The following is a 26,797-nucleotide window of genomic DNA, read 5'->3' as shown; positions in this document are numbered from 1 at the left end:
GGGAGTTTCGGCCGCCGAAGGTGCCGCCGAACCTACCTGACTTTCGGCTCTGGAGGGACTTTTGGCCGCCGAACCTGCCGCCGAAAGTGCCCTGTTCAGCCATTTTTTGCATGTTTTTCTATGGTTGTTTCATGATGTTCTAGGGGGTTTTTGGGGAGTAGTTTAGAGTTATGTTCATGTATGTTTGGTCCCTCATTTGAGTCCACCTGTGTAGGTTCGGACCCGAGGAACCGAGGACCCCAGCAGTGAGTCAGCTGCTACAGAGTCTTGTCAGAGCTAGCCAGAGGTGAGTGGAATAAACCTTATGTTTTAAATTAAATAATGAATGTTTTAGCATGATTCACGCATCATGAATGCCATGTGATATTCTAGGTTGCTTGCATTAGAATTCACGAATATGTTGCATTGCATAATATACTATTGATGTGGATGAATGTTGGATGATCCTGGAGTCCTCACCATGATATGAGATACGGTATGGAAGACCAGTGAGGCCCATTCTACGCCCCTGGCACAGAGTAAGAGAAAGACCAGTGAGGCCCATTCTATGCCCCTGGCACAGTTGGACCATGTTATGTTATGTTATGTAAGAGAAAGACCAGTGAGGCCCATTCTACGCCCCTGGCATAGTTGGACACTGTAGAGGGCTATTGGTGACAAGTTCATCCTTGATGTGATATGTTTGTGATGTGTTGCATTTCATGACAGTATGATTTGTAATTTAATGTTTTTACTATTCTGCTCACTGGGCTTTATAGCTCACCCCTCTCCCCTAACCCCCAGGTGTGCAGGTACAGGGTAGACCAGGAGGTCAGCAGGAGTAAAAGTCAGTTTTATGTATTAGTTAGATGTGGACATGATTGAGATTGTAATGTAATGTTATGTATAGTTATGTTAAGAAATGTAATGATGACATTGAGGATTAGAGAGTGTGCTTGACCCTATGTATGTTGTAATCCCTTTTATACACATGATCTATAGAATGTTTTATGATGATGTTCATGATAGTCCAAGCTTAATATATGATGAGATACCCCATTGGAGCATTTGATGAGGGCTCCAGTGGAGGTTTATGTTTATAGTTATGTGCATGCACAGGTTAAGCTTGGAAAAGGAAAGAAAAGTTTTAATTTTTATGTAAGTTGTTGATCATGTATGGGATTAAACAGGTTCACAGGAGTTATGTTAGGCTTGCTACGGGTCCCGGCGGCCTTAAGCCGATCTGGATCCTAGCGCCGGTAGCGGTCCGATTTCCGGGTCGTTACAGGTCTCCTGCTGGTTCAGCTAACTCTCCGAGAGTTCTCTCCCGTGGCTGTGGTGCTTGGATGGGCACGTTTCTATCTTGTATTTCAGCTTCTACATGTGCAGCAAGTGGTGCCGCCATTGCTGGATTTTCTGCCATAACCAGAAATTCAGTTTCTGGTGTAAATTCTGCTGTAGCAGGTGCGGTGGTGGAAGTTTCTACTGGTGCAGAAATTTCTTCAGCAGGGGCAGTAGGTGGTCTGTGAGATGGTGTTGTTGATGAAGATGGTCTTGAGGCTTGGTTCCTCAAATTTGCTTGCTTCCTTAAGCTCTTGGCGGTGCGTTCAATCTCCGGGTCGTAAAGAAGAGTGTCTTTACGGCCAAACCTTGTCATAAAGGGAAAATACGTTAGTTTAAATCAATCAACAATTAACTTGTAGATAGTGGCAATAGGGTCGAACCACAGGGAATTGATACCAATGATTTTCCTAATAATGACTAGGTCAAGTAAATAACAAGTAATTAAAAGAGGGGGTTTTGAGTTGATGGATTAACACTAAATAGCAAAAGAAAGCAATAATTTAAAGATGAGTAAATCAATAAGAGAAAAGCTTCTAGTTGAAGTATGGATCTTTTTCAGATTGTTTAGAATTGATCATTGATTCTTTAATACTCCTATTTATCTCAATAAATTAGTTTAGGATGTGGAAGACGCTTCTCACAATCCAAATTCCTCCTTAGTTCTAGTTTGATTAGGAAACGTTCGCTAATCAAACACTAGTTAACAAGTTGTCAAGGAACGTCCTTGGGGCCTTTGGCATCGAACAACTGTTAACTGCATTAAGACTTAGAGAAACCTAATTCTAACCTTGCCAACCGCGTGGTCAAGTTTAGATCATGCAACTTGATTAAATGTGAGTTTAAATATTCTAAGCAATTACGGACCTAAATTATTTAAACAATTGTTACTCAAGCAATTAAAAGCAATGGGCCCTTATTGATTCTAAAAGTAAAGCAACAATTATAGAAAGATCAAATTGCATAAATATTGGTAATAAATAGAAGTTTAACAATGGAGATTTAAATCTCCCAATTCATCACAAAATCTAAAATTCACCAACTTCAACTAGAAAAGAAAGTGTTTAGCCACTCATGGTGGACATAATACACAAAAGATGAAAAGAAAAGAAAAAGGGAAGAAACTGCAGTTCTGCCGAGAGGGAGAGGAGGCTGAATAGCTGATCAGAAGATGCTGCTTTGCTGGTTTGGAGGCTCTCCTTTTATAGCTGAAGAATTCTATCTATCTAGGGTTTTGAAATCCCTTTTTGATTTGGTGTTTGACTCCTCTTTTAATGTTGATTTTAATTGCAATTGGAATTCCTTGGATGAGAAACTCTTTCGTGGCTCTTGGTTTTATGTTGGCAGTGATTGGGTTGGATTTGGACTTCTGAAAATTCGGATTTCTGTTTTCTGCCCAATTTCCCGCTCTGCTATCAGTTTCTGTTGTCAAAGTGATTTGCCTGGTGATTTGAGTGTTTTGGGCAAATCACTGACCCAATCACTTTTCTGTGAGTCAGTCCTCTCTGTCTCTGCGAGTGATTTGGCCAGTGTCTTCGAGTGTCTTGGGCAAATCACTTGCCCATATCACTTCTGCCTGTTGCCTCCAGGTTTCTGCTTCAGCTTGATCTGGGCAGTGATTTGGGCAAATCACTGACCCAATCACTTTTCTGTCAATTTTCTGCACTTTTTCTCCAATTTTTCAATTTCTTCCTTTTCTGTAAAAACAAGATAAAAATCATAAATTAAACTAAAAAATGTGTAAATAAACAATAATAATTATGATAAAAATGTGGTTAAATTATGCTTGATCACCCGTAAAAATATTTATTTAACTTATTGCATTTTAAATTCTACTTGTTGGATGCCTTAGTTTTTTATGTCTTCTGCTCTTCTGGAGTCTTTAATCGACCAGATTGCAAGCCTTTTCTCCGAGTTGATTTAGTGTTACAGGTTAATTTTTTTAACTCAGTTGTTCCAGTTATTGCCCCTAGTTCTAACATTGTTTAAAAGTTGTATGTTTTCTTTATTTATAATTTAATATTGGTCAATTTCTAAAGTCAGCACGGTACCTTAATTTTATTCTAATTTGATATTAGGGTGCTAAATTTCATCTTAGCTTGCACTGACATGCTTAGCCTGATAATAAGTGCATCTGATAAATCTGAGAGATCTCAGGTTCTACTCCCCCAATCCCCAATTTCCATTTTCAAAAAAAAAAAATTCATCTTAGCTTTACCAAATTTCATCTTAGCTTTACCTAATTCATCTTAAATTAAATTATAAAAATTTAGAACTATATGCTTAAAATTTTGTTTTACTGATAAAATAATTCTCAAAATACATTATTTTTATTTAAATAATACACTTTATTAATAATCATATTATTTATTTTATTTTATTTATATATATATATATTATAAATTAAATAAAATTTAAAATATGATAAAAAATTTTATGGATAAATTTATAATATTTTATTTTATTTAATATTAATGATATGAAGTATAGTTTTTTATATATTAAAAATAATATATGATTTATTCATTTTGATTTAGTCTAATAAATAAAAATATATTATTCATTTAGGATATTCGGATTTAATTCAATAAATAAAAGTATACTAGGAGATTCATGTTTTGAGTCTTCATATCCAATTTATTACTTTAAAAAAATTATACACATAATTCATAATATTAAATATATATAAATATTTTAATATATATTATTTATATGTAATATTTTATATAATAAAAATTTATTTATAATAAATATTTATATAATATAATATATTTAATAATACATATAATAAAAATAAAATATATTTACTTTCATATAAATTTAAATTAAAAAATTATATTTTTATTAATATAAAATTTTAAAAATTATATTATAATTTATTAAATTAAAAATATTTAATGGATTTTTTTGTATATATCGTCACGTTGTATTCATATGACGACCGCGTGTAAAATTTTTCTTTTTATTTGGCGTACAGAAAGAGAATTTTATAGCAATTTCTCCGAACAACACAAACCACTGACCCAGTCCAACATGGACCATGTAGTCCAACATGGACCACCTCGTTATTTAATTGGACGACAATGAGATTGGATTTGAAACCCATAATCCTAAAGTCCCATTTGCAAAATTTCCTCTGATTTTAATTTTCTTTTCTCCCTGCTCTTTCCCGTTCTTCAAGTTGACACATTGCTCATCATCATCACCACCTGTATACACTGATCAGAAAGGCAGGCAGGATAACACAAAAGAATATGGCTTCTTCTACATCTCTTTTCTTTCTTTGTCCGCTCGCCATTCATTTCTTGGTTCTCACAGCCCAGTCTCAGCCAGAAATGTTATACAAGGCTTGTCTTCCAGACAAGGGTAACTACGCCATTAAAAGTACCTACCAGGCAAATCTCAAACAGCTCCTCACTTCCATCTACACCAACACTGAAATAAACAACGGCTTCTACAATTTCTCTTATGGACAAGATCCTGACGTTGTTAAATCTATTGCTCTCTGTAGACCAGACATTACCCCTCAAGCTTGCCGTGACTGTATAAAAAATGCCAGTGATTCTCTCCTCGTGCTCTGTCCAACCTCGAAGGAGGCCATTGGCGGGCTAGATGATTGTATGGTGCGCTATTCATACCGCGACATTTTCAGACTTAATGAAGGCCGCCGACTTTTTTTTTTTGTGCACAGCAATGACAGAATGAAGAATGTCTCCGAATCCAAGATAAGTGGGTTCAATCAGTCGAGGATGACCTTGTTAGACAGTCTTAGGGACAGAGCTGCGGCGGGTGATTCTCGTTACAAGTTTGATTATAACCAAACCCTTGACCCCAACTTTCAAACCATATATGCACTTGTGCAGTGTACTCCTGATTTAACTGAATCTGAATGCAGAGATTGTCTGCATTTTGCTTCGGGACTTATTCCAGAGTGTTGTGAATTTAATACTGGAGGAAGAGTTATTAACCCAAGCTGTAATTTCAGATATGAGACAGACCGTTTCTACAGTCCTGAGAATATGCCGTCTGCGCCATCTCCACCTCCACCAGGTACCCATAAGTTAAACCGCTGAAGCATAGTCGAGGACGTGTTAACGTTATAAAAATCTTGAAGATCTGGCTATGTCAACGTTACTCTGTTTCCAATTTTCAGACCAAACAAACGATTTTAAAAATGAAGAAATTAAATTTATGTTTTACTTTTTTCAGGAAAATCCCTCGTTGTGATCATTGTAATTGTCACAGTAGCTGTTTCTACAATAGTTGCAATTTGCGTATTCATATTCTTGAGAGCAAGGAATAAGAAGAAAGAGTTCAAACGCACAGAAGCAATGAATAAGAAGGAAGGGTTCAACGGCATAGGTAAGTCTAAGAAGTTGTTCATATTGCTTCACTTTATTTCAAATAGTTAACTCTGTTCTTTGCAAATTTTGCTCATTCTGATGCAGTTGATTCTGAAATTGAAGATGCGGAATCCTTGCAATTTGACTTTGGCACTGTGAGAACGGCAACAAATGACTTCTCTGAAGAAAATAAGCTTGGACAGGGTGGATTTGGAGCTGTGTACAAAGTAACATATTCAATCTAGAAATTTAAAATCTGTCTTGTGATCACTGTGCTATATATGAAACTTTTATTTTGATGTGTTTCCAGGGTGAGCTTCCTAATGGACAACACATAGCTGTAAAAAGGTTGTCCAAGGAATCAAAACAGGGACAACTAGAGTTTAAGAATGAGGTCCTATTGGTGGCCAAGCTTCAGCACAAGAATTTGGTTAGACTTCTGGGTTTCTGCCTTGAAAGAAAAGAAAGGCTTCTTATCTATGAGTTTGTGCCCAACTCCAGCCTCGACCACTTCATATTTGGTATGTCTGCTATAAAGCTTGGCCTGTTTTTTTTCCTAAACTAGTCTTCCTTAATTATTTTTATTACCATATTCAGAACATATAATGTGTCAATGAAATTGTAGATCCTATCAAGAGAACACATTTGGATTGGGAGAGGCGCTACAAAATTATCGTAGGCATTGCTCGAGGTCTTCTTTACCTTCATGAAGATTCTCGACTTCGAATTATACATCGTGATCTCAAAGCTAGTAACGTATTATTAGATGAAGAGATGAATCCAAAAATTTCAGATTTTGGCATGGCAAGATTATTTGAAGTAGATCAAACGCAAGAAGAAACAAGTAGAATTGTGGGGACCTTGTAAGTATAAGAATTAGGCAAAAAAAGGATGCAACTTTTCATTCTAAATCAAAATATCAAGATATCAACTAGTACACATCACTGAAAAATATAACTTTTTTGCTGATGATATTTTGCAGTGGATATATGGCTCCAGAATATATACACCATGGACGCTTCTCTGTCAAGTCAGATGTTTTCAGCTTTGGTGTTTTAGTTTTGGAAATTGCGAGCGGCCAAAAGAGCAGCGGCGCTGGTATTGGGGAGGAAGAAGAGGACCTTCTGACATATGTACGTATTATCGATTATGAGTGCTTCTTTTCTTTATTTTCATAATTTAGGACAATTATAAGTTCACTTGCTGGAATTACTGCAGAGTTGGAAAAATTGGAATGAAGGGACAGCTTTAAATTTGATAGATCCCACCATGAGAGTTGCACCGAGAAGTGAGATGATGAGATCCATCCACATTGGATTACTATGTGTTCAAGAACATGAAGCTAATCGACCAACAATGGCTCAAGTTTTTACTCTGCTCGGTGGCTATTCTATTACTCTGCCAGTTCCCTCAAAACCTGCATTTTTTATGCAGAGTGCATTGAGGACAGAGGCATCATTGTCAACAAATGAAAGGTCAAATGAAGATGTCCAGCAATCCAGAAATGAAGTTTCGACCTCCGAGCTGTACCCTCGATAGTGTTTGAGGAAGGTTAAATTCATTAAGCATGTTCCTGCAGGCTGCAGCAACAGGATCTATTTTTCTCCAGATTTTCATGTGAACCTTTTCTTTTTGATTTCTGTTCTTGCAGTATCTTAACTAGAAATTTGAATGTAATATTTGCTGTATTCAAGTTGAACACAAATGCAATAAATATTGAGTTGATCAAAGTCAGTCCAACATCTCCACCAGCTATGGGCAGTCGACCTTTATTAATACTGCTGCTGCTGCATATAAATTTTTGATGTATTTTGCAGCAGTCTGGAGTTTGTTTCGGAAAGTTTTCTGGTTCTGGTCCATTTAAGCATAGAGGATTATGTGTTAGTCTGTTCAGTCATTTACGACATTATAGTTCTCAAATCATCATGTAACAACAACATTAAGATGATCAAGGGCAAAATGCAATGACTAGAAAATTGCTGGAGCACTAATGAACCTTTATTCATATATATAAAATAATTAATACAGCTCACAGATTATTACAAAAATAATCAGTAACAAGCCAAGGAACAGCCATGGGGAGCATGGGCTTCAATTCTCGCCAATTTCCACCCTTAACAATAGAAATCTACTCCTATTTCACCCAAATTACATTTTGTTAAGTGCTAAAAGGGATCCGTGAGATCCTCCAATTTACAACTGAGGTTCTCTCTTGGTTGATAAAATACAGCTGCTGAGGTTTACAAATGGCACTGAAGATGAAACTATATTTGTTTCTCAGCTGAATGTAACTAAAGCTGAAAGATGAACATATTATGGGTACAGAGAACCATAGTTACTTTTTAAAGGGTATATCGCCAATCAATTAAGCACTTTACGGAGCTCATTAATCAATTGCCCTCGGCTTGATGGGTCCACCTGCATTAATACAATCCATCATCTCATGGTTTGAGGAGTAAACAAGATTGAAGTATGAGTAAATCAAAGTCTATATATAATGGTTTACCTTTCTTAGAAGGGCAGCAAGCCCTTGAGGTAGAGCTTTCAAATCTGACAAGGATTCACCAATGCTTGCTAATTGAAGCAATACCTTCTGGACTCTCAATTCTTGTAAATTCTCTTCATAATTCCTTGGATTATCCTTCCATGCAAAGAAAGCTTCGTCGTCCCCCCATGCATCTTCCCTGCCTCTCGCAATATCTGAATCCAGAAACCACTTTTTGATCAAGTCCATTGCAGGTTTATGTGACAGATTATCACCAGCTGCATCTTTCAGAGTCTTCATTAGTGAATCCTCGGCAATTCTCCTACGCAACCTTTTGTAGAAGTAAACCCGGGATCTGCCCCAATCCACAACTTCTCTGATCACTCCCTTTGCAGCCATCCTCAGGGAAGAATCATGAAGCTCCGCAAATCTGGTGGCTATCTGAGTGTACACTGGCAAGAGTTGCTTTTCACGGGATTTTATCTGCTGTTGTATAGATTCAACCATCCCATAAGTTCCACTATGTTGGGCTTCCTGAAGTTTTGCCTTCAAAGTGATTAGCTGCTGATCAAGCCGACCCATGCATTCAAGCAGCTCTTTTGTCCTGAATTTAATCTCGATCATTCCTTCAGGCTCAAGGACATTTCCTTTAGCTGTTCGATCAGCATACATTTCGATGCGGTCTGAATTGATCTGACTATCCACGACAACCCATGCCCCACCACGAAGCTCACCCATCATGGGGATGTACACAAAAACAGGTTGCTTGTATGTCCTGAGGTTCTCAACTATGGTTGAACCTGCCTGAAGTATCCCTTCAAAAAGATCCCTCTGTCCACCTGAAAAGCCTCTCCAGTTAGCAAGAATGAAAAGTGGAAGCTCTTCTCGGTTGAAATCCAATATTGCTTGAGCTGTTTTGGTGGCAGAATCTGGAAACCATACTTGCCCAGCCTGAGGGACAACCCTCTCATGAGAATCAAGCTGTCCTGGGTCAGCAGGAATCACTTGCATTACAGTTTGTGTCTCAACAGCAACTATTCCAACAGGGATTCCTCCAAGCTTTGCCCTTCCAGTTACAACTGTCCTAGCCCAGCCTTCCAGTGTCTCAACAAAACTATTCCTGTCAAAAATACCCCCAAGCCACTTCCCACTACTGTCTGTGGCACCACAAATAGCAGCACGAGGGTCACATGAGTTTTCTGGGAAGTACTCCACAGGCCTTTCAGTAGGATCTGAAGGGCTTAGAATTGGAAGTGTGCCACCAATATGAGGAGGAATACAGCTTAGCCAATTCAGAATGGCGGATACGCCTTCCAGATCATCTGAGACAGTAAGATGCACTACTCCGTTGGTTGCCATTATTTTAGGTCCACCAAGTTGCATGTGAGAGCTGTACACCTCACGGCCAAGGAGTTTGTTTAGTGCAGAGAAACCAGTCAAAATAATTGGTTGATCAAGCCTCTGTATGCATCGCATCCCAAGCCGAGCTAAATAAGCACCAATTCCCACTGTTCTACCAGTGACATATGTTAACGTGAAGGTTTCCTTGTATGCCCTAGAATATGCACTAGCAATGGCCCCACTTCCTGATAAATTCTCTACTCCCAAGCCATCCTCCTTGCCAACAATGGCTTCTATCACCCATCTGATTTCTCCACTAGGCAGCTTTAACTCATGGGCTATCACAGATGATCCAATGTGAGTGTAATCCTCAGGGCTCAAATATACATATTGAAAACCACGTTCTGGGCATGATTCATCTGACCAACCAACTTTAAAGCAGGATTTTACTTCCTCAGCAACTCCAATTCGGGCACCGGAGTTTGCTGCCAAATAAATTAAAGGCAGCTTTTTAGTGCAAGCAAGATCAGTTACTGCAAAGAAAAATGCATCCTCTCTTGGCCCAAAAGACCCAGCTTTGAAGGTCACATCGTTTGCTACTACTAAAATTGTCCTTCCACAAGGGAATTCAGGGGTAGATATTTCCATGCTCCATGCTACCATGCCAACATCATTCGATCCAGCTGGGCGCTCCACAAGAACAAGAGGAGTGCCCCAGCTACCTTTCTGATCAGCAAATACAAGTTCTGTGACTTTGAGAAGAATATTATCCTTAGGTTGTCCACTCAACTGTGATGCCCATATTTGTTCCAAGGCCGTCTCAAACGCCTGAAATCAAGCCATATACTCAGAAACATAACTGAACAGTTATTTCTTCTTTTTTGTGCTAAAGAAAAGGGGATTAACCAACATCAAAAGTTGTTAAACATGTAAATATTAAAGACTGACCAACGGAAAATCATAGCAGTAAGTGGTGTTGCTTCTCCTTGCCAACAGACGTTTCCGATCAAGAACACCCAAGGGCTGATAAACAGCATTTACCATCACACCATGCAGAGGACCCCGCACAGAGATTGAATGGTACACCACTCCATGTTTGCTGATATCCTCTACTTCTCGGTATATCTGATTGTCAATTAACCAGCACCACAATTATGCTTACCTTTCCATAATAATTTTAAAAAAATAATAATTAAAGTAATACAGGAACAAGACCCAAAATATTTTATTTTTATATTGAAATATATGTGGTGGTAATATCATACCTCACCTACACTGGCATTAGGCATGAAATTGCTAGATTCCAATAGCAAGAAAAAAAAATCCATACCAAAACTTGCATAGAGTTTCAAACAATATAAACTGGTGACAGTTATTTGCCCCCAATTCTCCATTTAGTTAGGCAAGTAATATATTTGATAGGAAACTATGTGACAAAACCTAAGTTACAATTTATACCCATCTAAGTTTAATCACTGGTAATAATTACTCATTGATATTTGACCATTGTTTATTTTGCTATTTACAAGTCATTCTTTCCTCTTTGTCTGCTGAAATGCACGGATGGATGAGAGAGATTTTTTTCAGTGCATTCAAATCAAAATGCATTGATAGGTTTACTAAACATGCATGAAACTGTGTAAAGACTTACATTTACTGCACAGGTGTGTCCAGTAACATTTGTGATAACAACTCTCCAAGCACCATTTGCTTTTCCAGAGGATGACAACCAGAGCTTCACTTCCCACTCACAAACATTTAACCTGTGCATTTTTACTCCAACGGATGCATGTATTTCCCTAGCCATTTCTTCCAAGACTCTCTCTACAGCAGCTTCTTCCTTGCCAGCATCAGTATCAACTCTCCTAATGACAAAGTCTCCACTTAAGATCAGAAGTTCACCAACTTATTGCATGAGATATAATTAAGACAGTTACCTGGGGTATGGCACAAGGTCATCTATTTGTTGTTCCCGTAAGATACAGAGGTACATATGAGCATGTTCAGATTTGACAGTAGCATTGTGGACATTAAGCTCCAACTCCTCCATTGCAGCCACTAAGGACCTCAAGATGCTCCTTGACGTAAAGGACATAGCCCACTGTGCATGGGGTGCTTCTATACCCAGCCCTTGATATGCAGCAAACCCTTCATTTGTTGTTGGCTGCCTAACAAGGGTTCTAAGAAACATCCTCTGGATTGACCCAGGCTTGTCTACAACAGTGTACAAGTGCCACTGTCGGTCCCGCGATGGAGTATATTGTATATTCCCATAACCTTTAAGTTTGTCCTGGATGAAAACAAATCATAATAAGCAACAGATCAAATGAATTAAAGTTCTCTTCACTTTCATTTTTTAATTTACTTTTTTCCCTGAAAAAAAGAAATAAGCCAGATAGTAACCAACCAGTTCAAGGTAGATGGATAATGGGGGTTCTAGATGTCGCAATAGAGGTTCCTCCTCGTAATAGAGCTTCTCTGTTGACCAGTGAAAGGAGTGCCTCATAGGGGCTCTGCCTTCATCCCTTTGTATGATACAGCTAATAACCCCAACACCTGCTGTGCGCAAACTAGAGCCTACTTCTTGTTCTTTAAGAATTTTGGCTAACTTGTTTATTCTCTCTTGAGCCTGATCCTCATCACCACTGCAAAAATTTTCAATTTCCAGTAAAAGGCATGCTCACGCTGATGTTATATTACCACATTTGACAGTTTGAAAAAAGTTTTCTTGGCATGCTTGCTTTTGCACGTGTGTGTATCTTTTAAGGGTTATAGAAACAGGGTAATTGCTGTCTTCCCCAAAGAATCTATCATTTGGTACCATTACAACTCAAACCATCTAATCTCAAAGGTTTCAACTTATTACAAAGTGGTAAGTCTCAGGATAGTAAATAAATTATACTTTAGCTGGATGCATAAACAACTTAATGTAAGTTTAATAGGATCATTTGGGAAAATACCTATCCTGAAGTAGACTCATCTGGTTGTTGATGCCCACCAATGCAATATGCATCATATTACCAAAGTTAGCTGGTCCTAAAGATCCATTTGGAATGGCTTCATGATGGGCAGGAGTTGTTTCCCTTAATGCAGCACTAATAATTGCAGGCAAAAATTGTAGAGATTTTGTGATAACCATCGCTCCCCACTTCCTGTCACAGTGTTTGTCCATCACTGGCTCATCCAACATTTTATCTTCAGAACCATTCTCTCTCCCAATATGCTCTTCCATGAACTCCCATGAAGCAATAAGACCAGATCTATGCCACTGCATCCTGACACTATGCTTTACAAGATAGGGCTGGTGGCATGTACAAAAAGTAAATTAAGGAAATGATTGTATTGAAATAAAATCACAAAAGTTTCAAGAGCTTGAAATATGTTACCTGATATAGCCTTCGAACATAAGTTTCCACTACCCGCCTTTGAAGGGTGTGATCACTGTGATCAAACAGACCCACGAGGGCATCTTCAACAGCCAAAGGAGCACTCACAAGGTCCTCCATGCGTTCATTAATCGCACTTTTCCTCTTGGGAGTATCCATATTTTCACCATCCTCTGTAAACATCTCCAATTCGGAAAGGCTTCTAGCAATGGTGGAACGAAGTTCACTCAGCTTGGTTTGTTCTAACAGTTGACTTGCCTTCAGTGCCAACTGCATATGCAAATCAGATATCAAGGTTTTGAAAAACAAGCATCACATTAATGACTAGAGAAATTACATAAAAAAATGAGTGACGAAAATGATAGATGGAGGGAATAATCCATGAACAGAAAACATTAGAAATCTAGAATCCTCTTCCTGTTGCAGACCTACAATTTCTTGTCTAAAATAGAATATTGAACAACAAAGAAACCCAGATTAAAAAACACATGCTCAATTAGACCAACCTCAGAATAATTTATATGGTTAAGTTGAGAGAATCGGATTAGTTTATCCCTATATGCAGCAGGGTTAGGATAAACCAATTGTTCCATGAGTCGTAGTACCAGCTTATTTTTGCTCCTGATACCCTACAACAAATATAACATTAGTACAAAGTGTCTCCATATAAACTTGAATATGTATATATACATATATATATACATATATATATGTATATATATGTACATATATATACATATATATATGTATATATATATGTATATACATATATATATACAGATATATATGTATATATATGTACATATATATATGTATATATATGTATATATATACACACATATATATATATATATATAAGAGCACATTATAAAGTTTGATACCTGATGAGAAAGGACGATGTCCACAACTTTCAACAAGTCTTTCTTGTATTGAAGTCTAAGACGTTCAATCACATCGGCCTAAAAAAATGCAAAAGTATATTTTAGGAAGTGTTAACTTGCTCTAACATAAAAGAGTAAGAAGAATATAATTTTGGAGTAACCTATCAGAGTTCCTAATATACCAAGAAGAAAGGTCCATCCAGCAAACAAATTAAAACAACAGTGACTAGAAGATCACAAAAAATTACAGGCTTCAATAAAAAGCCATAAGTGAATAAATAATATTGAATGTTCTCTCTTATTGAAGCCATGTTGTTCCAGAAGACGTGAATTAGAAAGATTTTGGCAGTCCCAAGCAATCATAAGTTCATAACAGATAAAAGCATAATAATACCAATACTATATTTGATGGAAACAAGCTTACTTGGATGTGGTCACTAAACAATTCTTCAACTGATAAATACTCTGCAAAAAGTGATTGCACAATGACGCGGGCATGACTCTCCCGTCCTCCCTCATAAGACTTCACAAGACTCATCAAAGGTTCAACAAGCCTTTCCTGGGCTCCTTTTTCTTTTTCAGGACAGGAGGAAAGATGGGCCTGGAGAAAAATGCACACACTTCAACCATATTCCACTAAAAGAGAAAGGAGGGTTCAAATAAGGAACTCACCTCAAGAACACCCCTTAGCAATTTGGCAGGAAAGTCAACGTTCTGAGAGCACGAAATCCCCTCAAACTCCCTATACTTTGATTCCAACTGAAACAATTGAGCCAAGGCAACATCAGACTGTGTTACACTAAATCCACTATATGAGCAAGAAGGCAGAGATCAAATCAAAGATGCATGATAAATATGCACCTCATTTCTAAGATCTTTGGGAAGGCGAGTTGCTAGAACAGACAAGCATTCTTGCCACTGAAGGAAAGGGAGTTCAGGACTATCAAGACAATTGAGCAAGTTTTGAACAACCTGTCAAAATCATCCAGGTAAAATAATAGATTTCAAAAAAATGTAAAACAAACAGGTAAAAATCATATGATATTTTTGAAGTATATGAAATATATATTAAAAGTCGATAAATATAAAGATGAGAGTAAACAATTGATTCATGCTAATGATTTTCAAAATCCACTCTGAAGGGCACGAGAATACTTACTTCATTGATATTATGGTCATAGCCAGCAAGAATCATACGAGCTGCATTTAGACTTGCAGCACATCTCTGATGAACTTTACCAGAAATAGCAGTTGGGGGCCCCAGTACTGGGAAGCTACCATGAAAAGGTTCAGCCTTTCGCACAGCTGAAGGATCATCAAGATCAAGCCGTGCTATAAGCTCACCAGCCTACAACAGAACTGACTTCTCAACTTCACAGCAAAACCGATATTAGACAAAAGCAAACTAAATGAAATATTTTGTACCTGCATTGCTTGACCTTCAGTCATTTTAAACTGAATAACTCCAGAAGCAGGTGAAAGAAGAGGCATGCACATCTTCATAACTTCAACTTCTGCATACGGAGAGTCAGCTTCAATATGACTACCATCTGAAACCAAGTACCTTAGCAGCTTGCATGGCGTCTCTGCCACTAACTTCGATGGATCATGATCATTCTGTAGCAAGCAAGTCCTTCCATCAATGAGAAGGCGAGTTCCAGCAGCTTCTTCCTCTGCATATATCACATGACTGTTTCCATCCAACTGTAAAAAAAAAAATAAAAAAAAAAAATAAAAATAAAAATAAGAAGCATAATCTTTTATGAAGTGTCAAAAACATAGTAAAGGAAGAAGAAGAAAAAGAAGAGGAAAAGAAAGCATAACAAATTAAAAAGAAAAAAGAAACGAAAGTCACATAGAGCTTCACAACATAATTGAAGAACATCCACGAGGAAATAATTATAAGACATTATAGGAAATGAATTCTTGCCTGCATCAATAAACCCCCATCACGTAAAGTATGTATCTCTGCTTCAACCTCTGATTCATTCATCCTCAATCTATAGCTTCCTGGACCCCCTCTAACCATGTCAATCTAGGTATGATTTTCCAAAATGTTAATGGCATGTATTACCAAAGCCTCTGAACCAAAATTCTTCAGAAATTAATGAAGACCATAAATGAATATTTTTATTCTTGAGAAGGATAATGACAATGACAGGTAATAATACCATGTATTTGCTTCCTTCAATGTTCAATGAAACTTGAGAGTTCACAAGCGATATGTGCTGAAAGCAGAACCAAATGACATTAATATATCAACCTAATAAGGAACAGATTCACAAATATAAATTCTTCTTTAGGTACCTTGGGAGGGATTTGTCCCTTTTCAAGATAACCAACATAATCTGAAACCATAGCTGCACTGCTAGCAGATGCTTTCTGAGGCAAACAAAACAGGACTAGTAAATGGTGCATTCTGCAAGATAAAAAATAGCAGACTAGTTTATGGTTCCTCTTTTCATGTCAATGCATGACTACTTACATACAGAGCCCCTCCAACAACAGAGAGGTACCAAGGGGGCCTTTCAGCTCTAACCCGCATAGCAATTCTACTGTCCAACCAACCTGTGTGAATTTTGTTATCCCTATAATCGGAAGCCTGCATAACATTTCATCTCATGTTAATTTTATTCCTGGAGGATACTTTTTAGCTTCCTTCTCTTAATCTGTGCGAGTAAGGTAAATAGAAATGGATCATCAACAAGTGAAAAGTTTTATTACATGTAAAAGGTCAATTGAGTAATCAACATTAGTACGAATTTCTCCTCGAATTTGAATTTCTTTCAGCCCAAGAACCATATTTGCTATAGCCAAAGCTCTGGACTCCCCAAATGCAAAAACATGTCCTGAGGAAAGATCATGACAAAGTGAAGAATTAATTTGAGCAGCAAATATCTATTTGAAAATGAACTAAGCAAAGAATTAGGCATTGGTGACCACTTGCATCACTTGGAGTTGGCTTGAATGTATGATTATTGTTAAGAAAAAAAATTCAAAAGTTCAAATCACAAAAAAGATGGAAAGTGAAAGAGTGCAATTTTTCATCAAATTGCACTAAATTGATTTAATTCAATTAAATAATCAAGTTATAAAACACGTTAACAACTGGTACTTACCAAATTGAGAATCTGAGAATTCGTGAATGCCTCCACCAGACTGCACATCAGAATTTAAATTATTAGTGTTAGAATCCAAGGTTCTGTCAACAGAAAAATCTCATAGGGAAAAGGGGGAAAAGAAAAAGCACCTTAACAGAGAAGTAAGCCCACACATTTGGCTTGCTTTTAAAACTTAGCTCCTGTATGAGACCATACAAATTTAGGTTTTATTATAAGGGAGAAACATGAAATGAGAAATGTCAACCTGAGAACCTTACCTGTACTTTTCCACTTGTAGGCTTAAAACCATCATCAGGATCCTCACTTGTTACACGCACAGCTACGCAATGACCTTTCGGCCTTGTTGACTCTGCCTGGTCAAAATCAAAAGGAACAGCAACTGCTGAAGTTTTCCTCCAAGCATCATATCCTCCACCATGTTCCTTTCCATAAAATCGCCTTATCTCTAATTAAAAAAAGCACAAAGACACAAAAAGCCAAAGAAATATATGTTCATTAGCTAACCAAGATTGTCTTGTTGAATTTCAAAATCTTGTGAATGACATACCAGGAATTTGCCAGAGAGGAATTCCCATCCCAACAGCTACCTGTGCTGCTGGCAAATTTATTTCAGCAATCCATTCAGTGACAGGATGCTCCACCTGCATCAGAATTAATTTAAAAATCTTTAGAAAAGTAAAAAAACAATTTATAAGGGAATGAATTTGCCATTTTAACTTATGGATGCCTATAAATGGAAGGAAAAGAAAATAATGTAAATAACCGCTCTTCTGTGTGGTCTGGCCTCACTGTAGGACAAATTTTAGTATCACAGTGAATTATCATCCCAAGAGCTATAAACTTTTTTTGACAAAAGTCATATCCAAGGTTCTAGATAGCAAACTATAATTCTATATCCAGTTGTCAACTTCAGATGTAGTTTTTTTTTTTTACTTTTTTCTTTTTTGCAACATATCACAAAAGCACTAGATATGCCAGAAAAGTTGATGGAATACGTAAAATGAAAGCGTAATGTGTATGACAATTGACAAGAAAAAACTGAAGTCTGAAAAAAAAATCACATACCTGCAACCGGGGATTGAGCTCCAGGAAGTAATACTCTCCAGTGTCCATACTGTACAAATACTCAACAGTAGCTGCTCCAACATAATTCACACTTTTTGCTAACCTTCGAGCTGCTTGCTCTAGCTTTTTGACTGTCTCCAGAGGTGCAACAGTTATTGGACCCTCCTCAATTATCTATTTTGCACACACAAGAAGTCAGCTTTTGTATGGAAACAATCCTTAGAGATGTATGCACCAATAGTGGAGAAGAAAATATTATGATCTCATTTTTCTGGGAAAAAGGAAAAGATAAGAAGTAGGAAAGTTAACCAAATTAAAGATTAGAAATGGCAAAGAAACTTACCTTTTGGTGCCGCCTCTGGACACTGCAATCACGGCTATGCAAAGCTGCTACATTTCCATACTGATCACAAAGTAACTGGACTTCCAAATGCCGACTCTAAATGAGAAAAACAAATGGATCAGCAAAAGTAGATGTATAATCTTTGAATCATAGAGCAAAATCATTCAAAATAAATGGAAGAAAAGATAATCTAACCTGGGAAGCAACCTTCATTATGAATATGGGTGATCCTGGAACCTCACCCTGAACTTGCTTGAACAATGCCCTAACTTCATCATCGTTATGAACCTAGAGAATCCAAAAGAAAATATGAAAAGTCAGTTTATGATATTCCATTAGTTAAATCCTTGCCAGTTAGAAATTCAAAACTTTGTCCTGTAGAAGGTGAACCTTTCTTATGCCTTTACCACCACCACCCCATGATGCCTTGATCATTGCTGGGTAACCAACAACTTGACAACTTGCAATTGCTTCCTCTGTAGTATATACACATGCTTCCCTGTATACCTCATCTGGGATGGCAATCAAACAACTTTCTGGAGGAATTTTCACCTGGAGGACAGACACATAGTGTCTTAGACATGGAATGAAGCTGCAAAATTAGAAAAAAAAATAAATAAATAAAAGTTAAGATAATTACATGAGAACCACTCCATGGAAGAGTAGGGACATCAGCTGCTTGAGCAATCAAAGATGAGCCAATTTTATCACCCAGTGCCGCCATTGAAGTAGCTGCAGGCCCAAGAAATACAATCCCCTTGGCAGCCAGTGCATCTGGCAGTTCAGGATTCTCGGATGCATGGCCCCAACCAGGCCAAACAGCATCAACACGGGTTATTTCTGCCATCTGGCAACCATGAATTAAAATTTTGTTATAGAAACCAAATAAGCGCAACAAGCTTTCATCTTCTATAGTTCACTGATTCACATTACCAAACAAGCCAAAATTAGACAGAACGATCTTAAGGTAACTAAAAATTATATCTTGCAAGAGCAAGCAATTTTATGGTATCTGCTAATTCATGTTGATGATATTCTGAGACATCATATCACTACTAGAAGAAAGGAGGACTTCAAAAGGTTCTAGCCCAAATGACAAATAACTCAATTGTAGTATACATGTCATGACTATTTTTTTCTCCTTTAAAAATCACATCATGATTCACTAATTTCAGTAAATAACCTGCTAAGAATGACAGAATTTCAGTCATCATTGATGCTTTGTTTCAAATACTTTGAGCTCAAACAAAAATGAAATTTGACATCCACCCAAATATTAGAGAGTCCATATACACACCTCTACAATGAGCTGCACATTTGCATAGTTATTATTATTTGTCCCACCAGGAACTTCCACAAACTGATCAGCAATTCTAATATGCTCTGCATTGATTCTCATGTCTTCTGGAGTTGCCATGGCCACCAACAAGATTGCCTTCTCAGTACCAAATGTTTCATAAGCCCATGTTCTAATACTACGTATGAACTTGACAGCTGCCATTCCATTGTTTGAAATTAAAATACTATGGATTGGCCTCTTCCCTCCAAGAGCATAGCAAAACTCATCCACTTCAGATATCGTAGCAGGGCTCCTTGTTGAAACTACTCCATTTATGTAACCGTTTCCACGAGCAACACCCACCAGCACCGGTGGTCTCCTTTGTGTTTCCAACATGCTGCATAAACAGGATATGTGTTACCAAAAATTATTGGTTGGGAAATCAGTCATTAAATTAAGTCATTCTCATTCATCTAATCTTATTCTTGGAATACAATTTCACTTGCTGGACCTACCTTAGTAAACTTAACTGTCCTTAGTTGAGCAAAAATTCGCAAATCAAAAGAATCAACAAAATTAAATTTAAAAGCAGGTATGAACTTGAAGGGAACCATCCAATTATAGTAAGACTCTGTTTGGTTGCACTGGATGAGACTTCATGTAGACTTCTTCATCTTATGGCACCATGAAGTCTAGCTTTCATCGTAGAGTCGTTATATATCGAAGGTCTAAATAACTAAAAACGCACCCCATCCATCAAGCTTATTCCTAATTAAGTTGTGAGCAACCAAACGCAGCCTAAGAGTAAATTATCTCTGATGCCGGATCCTAGTGATATTGATAACAACGAAAAGGTGCTCGTAAAGATTTTTCAAAGAAATAGTCTTTAGCCCCACAAAAAGTGAACAAGTAGATTCCCAAATCTATGGTAAACTTAACCTCAATCAACAAAAATTGCAAAAACCACCCCCAGAAAGAAACAGCACCCAAAATTCCCAGAACTTCTGAAAAAGGAAAAAGGAAATGCTTGCAAACATTATCAAAAAATCTAAGCAAAACCCAGTTTCAAAAACAATAAAAACATGACAACAACCTGGAGATGAGGCGAAATCTTGGAAGCTGGGATCAAACTGAACTGAATTGGGCTAATGGGTAAGAAAGCATAAGTTGGAATCTAAAAGGAAAATTGCATCGAACAGAAAGAATGTTCAATGGTGAGGTTGGAAAGGATATGTCTGTGATGTAAATTCACAAGCTTGAAATGGTTGTGTATGAGTTTAAAGGGAAGTGCAGAGCAGAGTGTTAGGTTTGAGTTAGAGAGAGAGGTGGGCCTTGAAGTCTTAACGGCTTTAATTGAGACGCTGCACGTGGTATCTGCCCTGCCACACCCCCCCCTCCTCCCCCTCTCCTTTCCCTTTCTACATATAGCAAGAGAGGTAGTTCCCATCTACCCTCCCTTTCTCTTTCTTCTCATACACTGCTTTAAAGCCATAACCAGCACTCCAGCAGGGAAAATATATACATAAATTAAGGGAAAACCCCAAAAGATACCTTCACTCAGTGGTTTAACTTACCTTTAATTTTATCAAAATAATAATTTATAGAATAGAATATAATTTATATGTCAATACTTTTATAACAAAAAATTAACTTAATAATTTTAGAAATACTTTAATGTAAATAAACAAAATTATATTAATTTGAAATGATAAATTATTATTAAAAAAATCATAAACTATTTTTCTTTTTCTCGTAATTTTAATTCTTAACAATTAAAAAGCTTAAGAATGTTGCTTTATTTAATCTATGAAGGGGTTAATTGTAAATTATATTATAGAACAAACATTTTTTATTGAATAAATTATTTTTGTTTAATGTAGTAATCCAAAATAAATTTTTAATTTAGCAGGAAAATTACTATAGTCTTCAATCTTCAGGAACACAAACCCTTGTTGATTTTGTTAAAGAAATAATCAAAATTTTCTAAGGTTGGTGTCTTGATTGTGTATTGTTGGGTAATGTTGTCCACCAACCCTTCCAAGTTCAAATGTTCAAGGTTTTTTTTTTATGTACGTTATGTATTTCTTGCAAATTTAAAATATAACACATCTGTCATTCTAGCAAATTTTTATTTATTTCATATTATTTATCACTTTAAAATATTTAAAATAATATTAATTTTTATTTTTTATAAATTATTTAATATTAATATATAAAAAAATATTTTAAATAAATTATTATATTTTTTTAAAATTAAAGCTATTAATTAATTTTATAAATTGTTGTCGTCTAATTTTGTCATTTTCATTTGATAAAGTGGGAGGAGAAATAATGGGCAATTAAATCATTAAATGAATGGGATAACAAGTGTAGGTGGCGGTGACGTAGTTGAGCTATTAATTTTTTGCATGGGGAGGTTAGTTTATGGTTGGAGGTTAGGTGCATCCATGCCATCCTTACTCTTCTTCTTCTTCTTTTTCCTTTTTTTTTTTTAAAAAAAAAATAATTATTGGATTAGTTCAATTTTGGGAAATTTCATGCATTGCGAGTAGGTTACATCGTCATTATTAATTTTTCTTACATATTTTACAATTAAAAAAAAAAATCTTGTAAGATTTATGGTTATCTTCTCGTATTTAATAATCACGTTTGAATTTATATGAAAATTAGTTTAATAATTATTAATTTAAATATTTTTATTAATATATATATTTTTATTAATTTTGAATAAATTTTAATATAAATACTTAATTTAATTAAATTATTATGAAGTGATGTTTTGAGATCTAGAATAATTGAATAAATTTGGTCTGACATGAGAGAATTACTCTCATTTTATTCTTTTCTTTTATCGGCTAATGATGTCTAACGATTTTGTTATTATTGGGCCACCTGTCCCTGTCATACGGATATGTACGTATTAAAATGTTAGACGTATCTTTTATGCTAGACGAACATTTAATTCTTCTCTATTATGCGTGTAACAAATATGCTGGATGGATGGGCCGGTTGTCCCTTCTCTTATTAGGTCTCAAAACCGAGTTAAATGTTGAGAGACTAAAGCCTATAAAAAGCTTGATCTGAAAATCGTGTGGTCTAGATCGACTCATTGAAAAAAAATTTTGATTCTTGGATCAGAATTATTATTTTGAGTATCGGAGTGGTAAAGTTCAGCGGTCATGAAATTTAATTTTATATAAAAATAAATTCAAATCACAATATATTAAAGGAGTGCATATTACTTAAAAAATAGCTTTCTTATTACTTAAAATAGCTTTCTTATTACTTAAAAAAAAAGGCCAAGCAGATAATAAAGACTAATGTTTACACGTGATTTTGCTTTTAAATATTTTTTAATTGAAAATGGCCTATTATTTTTTTATTGGGAATAGTTTTTTATCATAAAAATATTTTGTAGTAATTATTGCTCGCAAATGAGGGAAATATAAAATATTGAGAAATATTATAGATAATCACTTGATTATTCAACATTTTCTGTTTTTATTAATTGAAATTTATATTAATTAAAGATAATAATATTTTTCTAATATTCAATTTTGCAAAGAAACTGAATTGTGGGGGCTTTTTGAAGTGCAAATGCACAGCAACAGATTTGAGAGGCTGTGGAACAATCATTGTACCTGCAACATTGAAATTGGTAATATTACTAATGGGTCCTCAATATAATACGAGGTTTCAATTATACCAATTTTTTCTGGCAGTAAATGTTAATTAGTGATGGATTGTTATTAGTCATCAGAAATCAGTGGTGGAGCTACTCAAGGCTAGAGGCCGCAGGAGCTCCACATAAAAAATAATATTTTTTTAAAAAATAATTATAAATATTTTACGTTTAGGCTCCTAAAGTTTTAATAAATTACCTTTTTTGCTGGATCAAAAAGCCCCTGGAATTTCCTCTCATCCATTTGGAAAAGAAGGATATAGCAATTTTATGTTTTTATTGAAGTATTTCATCAAAAGTAGTTTCACACTCACGCTATGGAGCGAAGGAGCATATGTATTTAAAAATTTATGACTTTAAAAATTTCAATATAATATGTATTTTTATTAGTCCTTAAGTTATTTAATATTAATATATAAAAAATATAATTATTTAAAAAATATTTTAAATATTATTATTATTATTATAATTTTTTTAAAAATTTAATATTATTTTTTTAAAGCAAAACTACTTATTGTATTAATAAAATTCCATCGAATAAAGAAAAATATCATTTAATGACAAACACATTCAATAGAAATATCAGTTCTAGAGTCTAATAAAAATTTAAAATCATTTAAAATTAAATTCTTTCATAAGATAATTTGATAAAAATATTTCTCCTTTTTTCTCATCTCTCGAGTATAAATTATTAAAATTTTTCAAAAAAGAGCTCTTACGAGATAAATCTCGAATAAGATTCTAAAACTAACGTCATCGATGCGATTCCAGAAATCTATAACAACTAATAAATCTCCGTTGAACATTATCTTATAAAACAACAAAATCAATAAAATTTGAAGAAAAACCAACAAAAAAATAGACCTCATACTAACGAAAGATATTCTTCCAATTCTTGTCTATTAACTGAGAAGCAACTATCAAAGTGTAAAAAATTACGAAAAAATTTCATACGAGATCTAAGAGTTTTTATTTTCATAAAAAATAAAATGCAAGGCTTGTAATTAGAAACTAAATTCCTCAATGCAATAATTGTCTGAGAATTGCCACCATAAATCTGTTAAAAAGATCTGTATATTATGAAAATTGATTGTATTATATGTAATACAAAAATCATAAATAACGATCGAAATATTTCTGAAACTCTTAATAGGAATAACTATATTTATTTTTATGATAGTGAATTGACGTAAATTGTCTTTTATGAAAAAGAAAAAAAAATTAAATTAATAAAAATGCGAAAATAACAAGTCATAAAAAAATTAAAGAAAAACTTTTTTAAAAAAATTAATATTATTAATTCGACTGAATAGACTTTAAACGACATGATATCCAGCTCTAATAAACGTCTAAACAATACAGATGGGACAGAGAGAAAGAAACGGTGCCGTTTTATTTAGGAAACGAGAGCAAGAAAGCCAAGCTGACTTGGGCTGGGCTGGGCAGGGCAGAATGATAAATTCAAGCTAAAACAGAAAACTTGTGCCAGCACGTAAAAACAAATTGATGTATTTTCAACGAAAAAAACGATTTGAGTGTGTCAATGGTGCTCTACCTATTCTCGTGTGAAGACTTACGTGTTTGATCTGGGATTTTCTTTGTAATAATAATAATAATATAGGCCTTCAATGTTTAAAGAAACCAACAAGTTCTTCCAAATTACTTGGACAGCAGCAGGCTACTAGCTGTAGTATTATACTTTAAATATATTAATTAAAAATTAATTTTAATAATAAAATTCCAAAGTAATTAAATTATTTGTTTAAATTATTTTTAATGATATTTAAAAGGTGTTTTTTTTTTTAAAAAAAATTAAGATTTAAACCAATTTATAACCCTAAATTGTCCGGAGTGTTGATACTGAACATAATTTGGTTGATTTTCGCCCATCACATCCTTTATGAAGAGTTTATATATCTTGCTTTAATTATCATTTAATTCTTTTTCTATTTTTTTAAGTGTCATTATATTTATTTTATCTTAACTTTCTATCTAAATTTTTTAAATAATTGATTGACAATTTTTTTTAATTAAATATGTTGTATAATACAGTGAATTTAAAAATATAATTTATTTAAGTATACCACATATAATATACTAAATATTAATTTGTACTTTATTTTTTGTTATATGAGAAATAATTATGTATTTATAAAAATCTTTATAAGTTTTTTCATTATAACAATCTTAAATAAGAACAATGATATGTAATCTAATCAATAACACAAAAATTTAAATTAAAAAAAAAAAACAACGTTTGGTTTTACAATTTACTTAGAGATTATTATTAACGAAATTGAAAATTTTAAAAGAAAATAAATAAATTATTTTATTTTTATATATTAAAATGTAAATAATCACATGGCAAAACCAAAAAAAAAGAGGAAAAAATGGTAAGCATTCAGAACTGCATCAGTTTCTCGGCAATTAATTGTTAATTAAATGCAAAAATAAGTCCCTCCTACTGAGAAAAAAAAACTAAATAAAAACATTAAAAGAATCTCGAAATTTCAATCTCAATTAATGACGAAAAAATCAAAGAACAACTCATTTTTGTTGAAGACCGACAATGAATGTGATTGCTGTCTAATTCTAATGGGAACCTATTTAAAAATGTAAAAATATTGCCATTTTAACAAAACTGCCCTATGCTAAGATAACAGAGATTGAAACAGGAAGCGAGCTCATGAGAACCAAGAAAGACATAGATATTGAATATCCTCCGGATTTTGATGGGCCTGGAGCTGGAACCATTTTGTGAATTGGTGAGATTGGGGTCTTTGCTGATGGAGGGTGCTGCGGCGGTGATGAGTTTGGAGAACCAACTGCATTCATCAAGTGTATATGTCATATGTACAATGCACGGAAATTTTTTCAAAAAAAGCCTTCAAATATGAAAAAACTATTCACCCATTTATTTTACAAGATTTTAAACCAAAGACTCGTTGGTGTATACAACAAAAACGCACCTGCTCCTTGACTTGAAGGAGGCAAAGAGACTGCAAATATACATTTAGAAGAAATCCGTCAAAATGTTATGAGCACAAGAATGTAAAGATGAGATTAAAATCATCATTTTCACTCACTGTGACAGTTGCTGATGGGAGGAACAACAATCCCACAAGCAGATGGCAGAAGGGCAGCCCTAGTCATATTCAACTCGATCCCCAGTTTTGCACTGTTCTCGAGTCCTTCACATATACACATGGGATTAACCGCCACAACACTTCTGAATCCACCACAACATGAGGGATCAAGTGTATTCTTGCCTCCAACACTCAAATAAGGTACACAATCTACCATATCATACAAAACGGTGTTACATTCATCGTCCATGGATGGTGCAGGAGTTTCTATAGGTTGCATTGAAGGAAATGAGGAGGGTGATGGTGATGGTGATGGTGATGAGAGTGATGATGGTGATGGAGATGGTGATGGTGATGGTGATGAGCGTGATGGAGATGGTGACGGTGATGGTGATGAGAGTGATGGTGATGAGAGTGATGGTGATGGCGATGGTGATGAGGGTGAGAATGATGATGATAATGGT

At 35.2% G+C, this 26,797-nt stretch overlaps 3 protein-coding genes across 3 annotated transcripts; 1 reads left to right on the top strand and 2 right to left on the bottom strand.

The window, feature by feature from the left end:
• Nucleotides 1-4,423: 4,423 nt before the first annotated feature.
• Nucleotides 4,424-7,403, top strand: LOC110610014 (putative receptor-like protein kinase At4g00960). The gene is made up of 7 exons (XM_021749869.2): nucleotides 4,424-5,370; nucleotides 5,530-5,682; nucleotides 5,769-5,890; nucleotides 5,974-6,184; nucleotides 6,289-6,526; nucleotides 6,646-6,796; nucleotides 6,882-7,403. The coding sequence occupies exons 1-7, from the start codon at nucleotides 4,575-4,577 to the stop codon at nucleotides 7,200-7,202; spliced, it is 1,992 nt and encodes a 663-aa protein (XP_021605561.1). The 5' UTR covers nucleotides 4,424-4,574; the 3' UTR covers nucleotides 7,203-7,403.
• A 240-nt stretch (nucleotides 7,404-7,643) lies between these two features.
• Nucleotides 7,644-19,968, bottom strand: LOC110610012 (acetyl-CoA carboxylase 1). The gene is given in 31 exon segments (XM_043954244.1): nucleotides 7,644-8,081; nucleotides 8,170-10,317; nucleotides 10,438-10,614; nucleotides 11,141-11,354; nucleotides 11,427-11,779; nucleotides 11,897-12,134; nucleotides 12,450-12,790; nucleotides 12,876-13,145; nucleotides 13,382-13,504; nucleotides 13,757-13,834; nucleotides 14,181-14,357; nucleotides 14,429-14,515; nucleotides 14,618-14,728; nucleotides 14,916-15,104; nucleotides 15,182-15,460; nucleotides 15,687-15,791; nucleotides 15,928-15,984; nucleotides 16,064-16,138; nucleotides 16,242-16,358; nucleotides 16,481-16,605; nucleotides 16,876-16,915; nucleotides 17,007-17,057; nucleotides 17,136-17,323; nucleotides 17,426-17,519; nucleotides 17,944-18,117; nucleotides 18,287-18,382; nucleotides 18,482-18,574; nucleotides 18,677-18,838; nucleotides 18,927-19,133; nucleotides 19,584-19,910; nucleotides 19,912-19,968. Coding segments are annotated over 31 exon segments (6,810 nt in total). The 3' UTR covers nucleotides 7,644-8,024.
• A 5,925-nt stretch (nucleotides 19,969-25,893) lies between these two features.
• On the bottom strand, nucleotides 25,894-26,583 carry LOC110608819 (non-specific lipid transfer protein GPI-anchored 4-like). Its single transcript, XM_021748111.1, has 3 exons — nucleotides 26,334-26,583; nucleotides 26,217-26,246; nucleotides 25,894-26,072 (listed from the first exon to the last, which is right to left on the bottom strand). The coding sequence occupies exons 1-3, from the start codon at nucleotides 26,581-26,583 to the stop codon at nucleotides 25,894-25,896; spliced, it is 459 nt and encodes a 152-aa protein (XP_021603803.1).
• Nucleotides 26,584-26,797: the final 214 nt, after the last annotated feature.

Source organism: Manihot esculenta, chromosome 2 (genome assembly GCF_001659605.2).
Source record: "Manihot esculenta cultivar AM560-2 chromosome 2, M.esculenta_v8, whole genome shotgun sequence".
NCBI lineage: Eukaryota > Viridiplantae > Streptophyta > Magnoliopsida > Malpighiales > Euphorbiaceae > Manihot > Manihot esculenta.
The sequence above is the reverse complement of the archived record's forward strand: the minus strand, read 5'-3'. Positions and strand labels throughout refer to the sequence as shown.

What these genes read in the sequence shown, in the direction of transcription:
- LOC110608819 (XM_021748111.1), bottom strand. Translation starts at nt 26,583, where the DNA reads ATGGACGATGAATGTAACACCGTTTTGTATGATATGGTAGATTGTGTA. An exon ending in TCCCATCAGCAACTGTCACA is followed by an intron (nt 26,247 to 26,333) that starts GTGAGTGAAAAT and finishes GTATATTTGCAG; the next exon opens with TCTCTTTGCCTCCTTCAAGT. An exon ending in TCCTTCAAGTCAAGGAGCAG is followed by an intron (nt 26,073 to 26,216) that starts GTGCGTTTTTGT and finishes TGATGAATGCAG; the next exon opens with TTGGTTCTCCAAACTCATCA.
- LOC110610014 (XM_021749869.2), top strand. Translation starts at nt 4,575, where the DNA reads ATGGCTTCTTCTACATCTCTTTTCTTTCTTTGTCCGCTCGCCATTCAT. An exon ending in GCCATCTCCACCTCCACCAG is followed by an intron (nt 5,371 to 5,529) that starts GTACCCATAAGT and finishes TACTTTTTTCAG; the next exon opens with GAAAATCCCTCGTTGTGATC. An exon ending in GGAAGGGTTCAACGGCATAG is followed by an intron (nt 5,683 to 5,768) that starts GTAAGTCTAAGA and finishes ATTCTGATGCAG; the next exon opens with TTGATTCTGAAATTGAAGAT.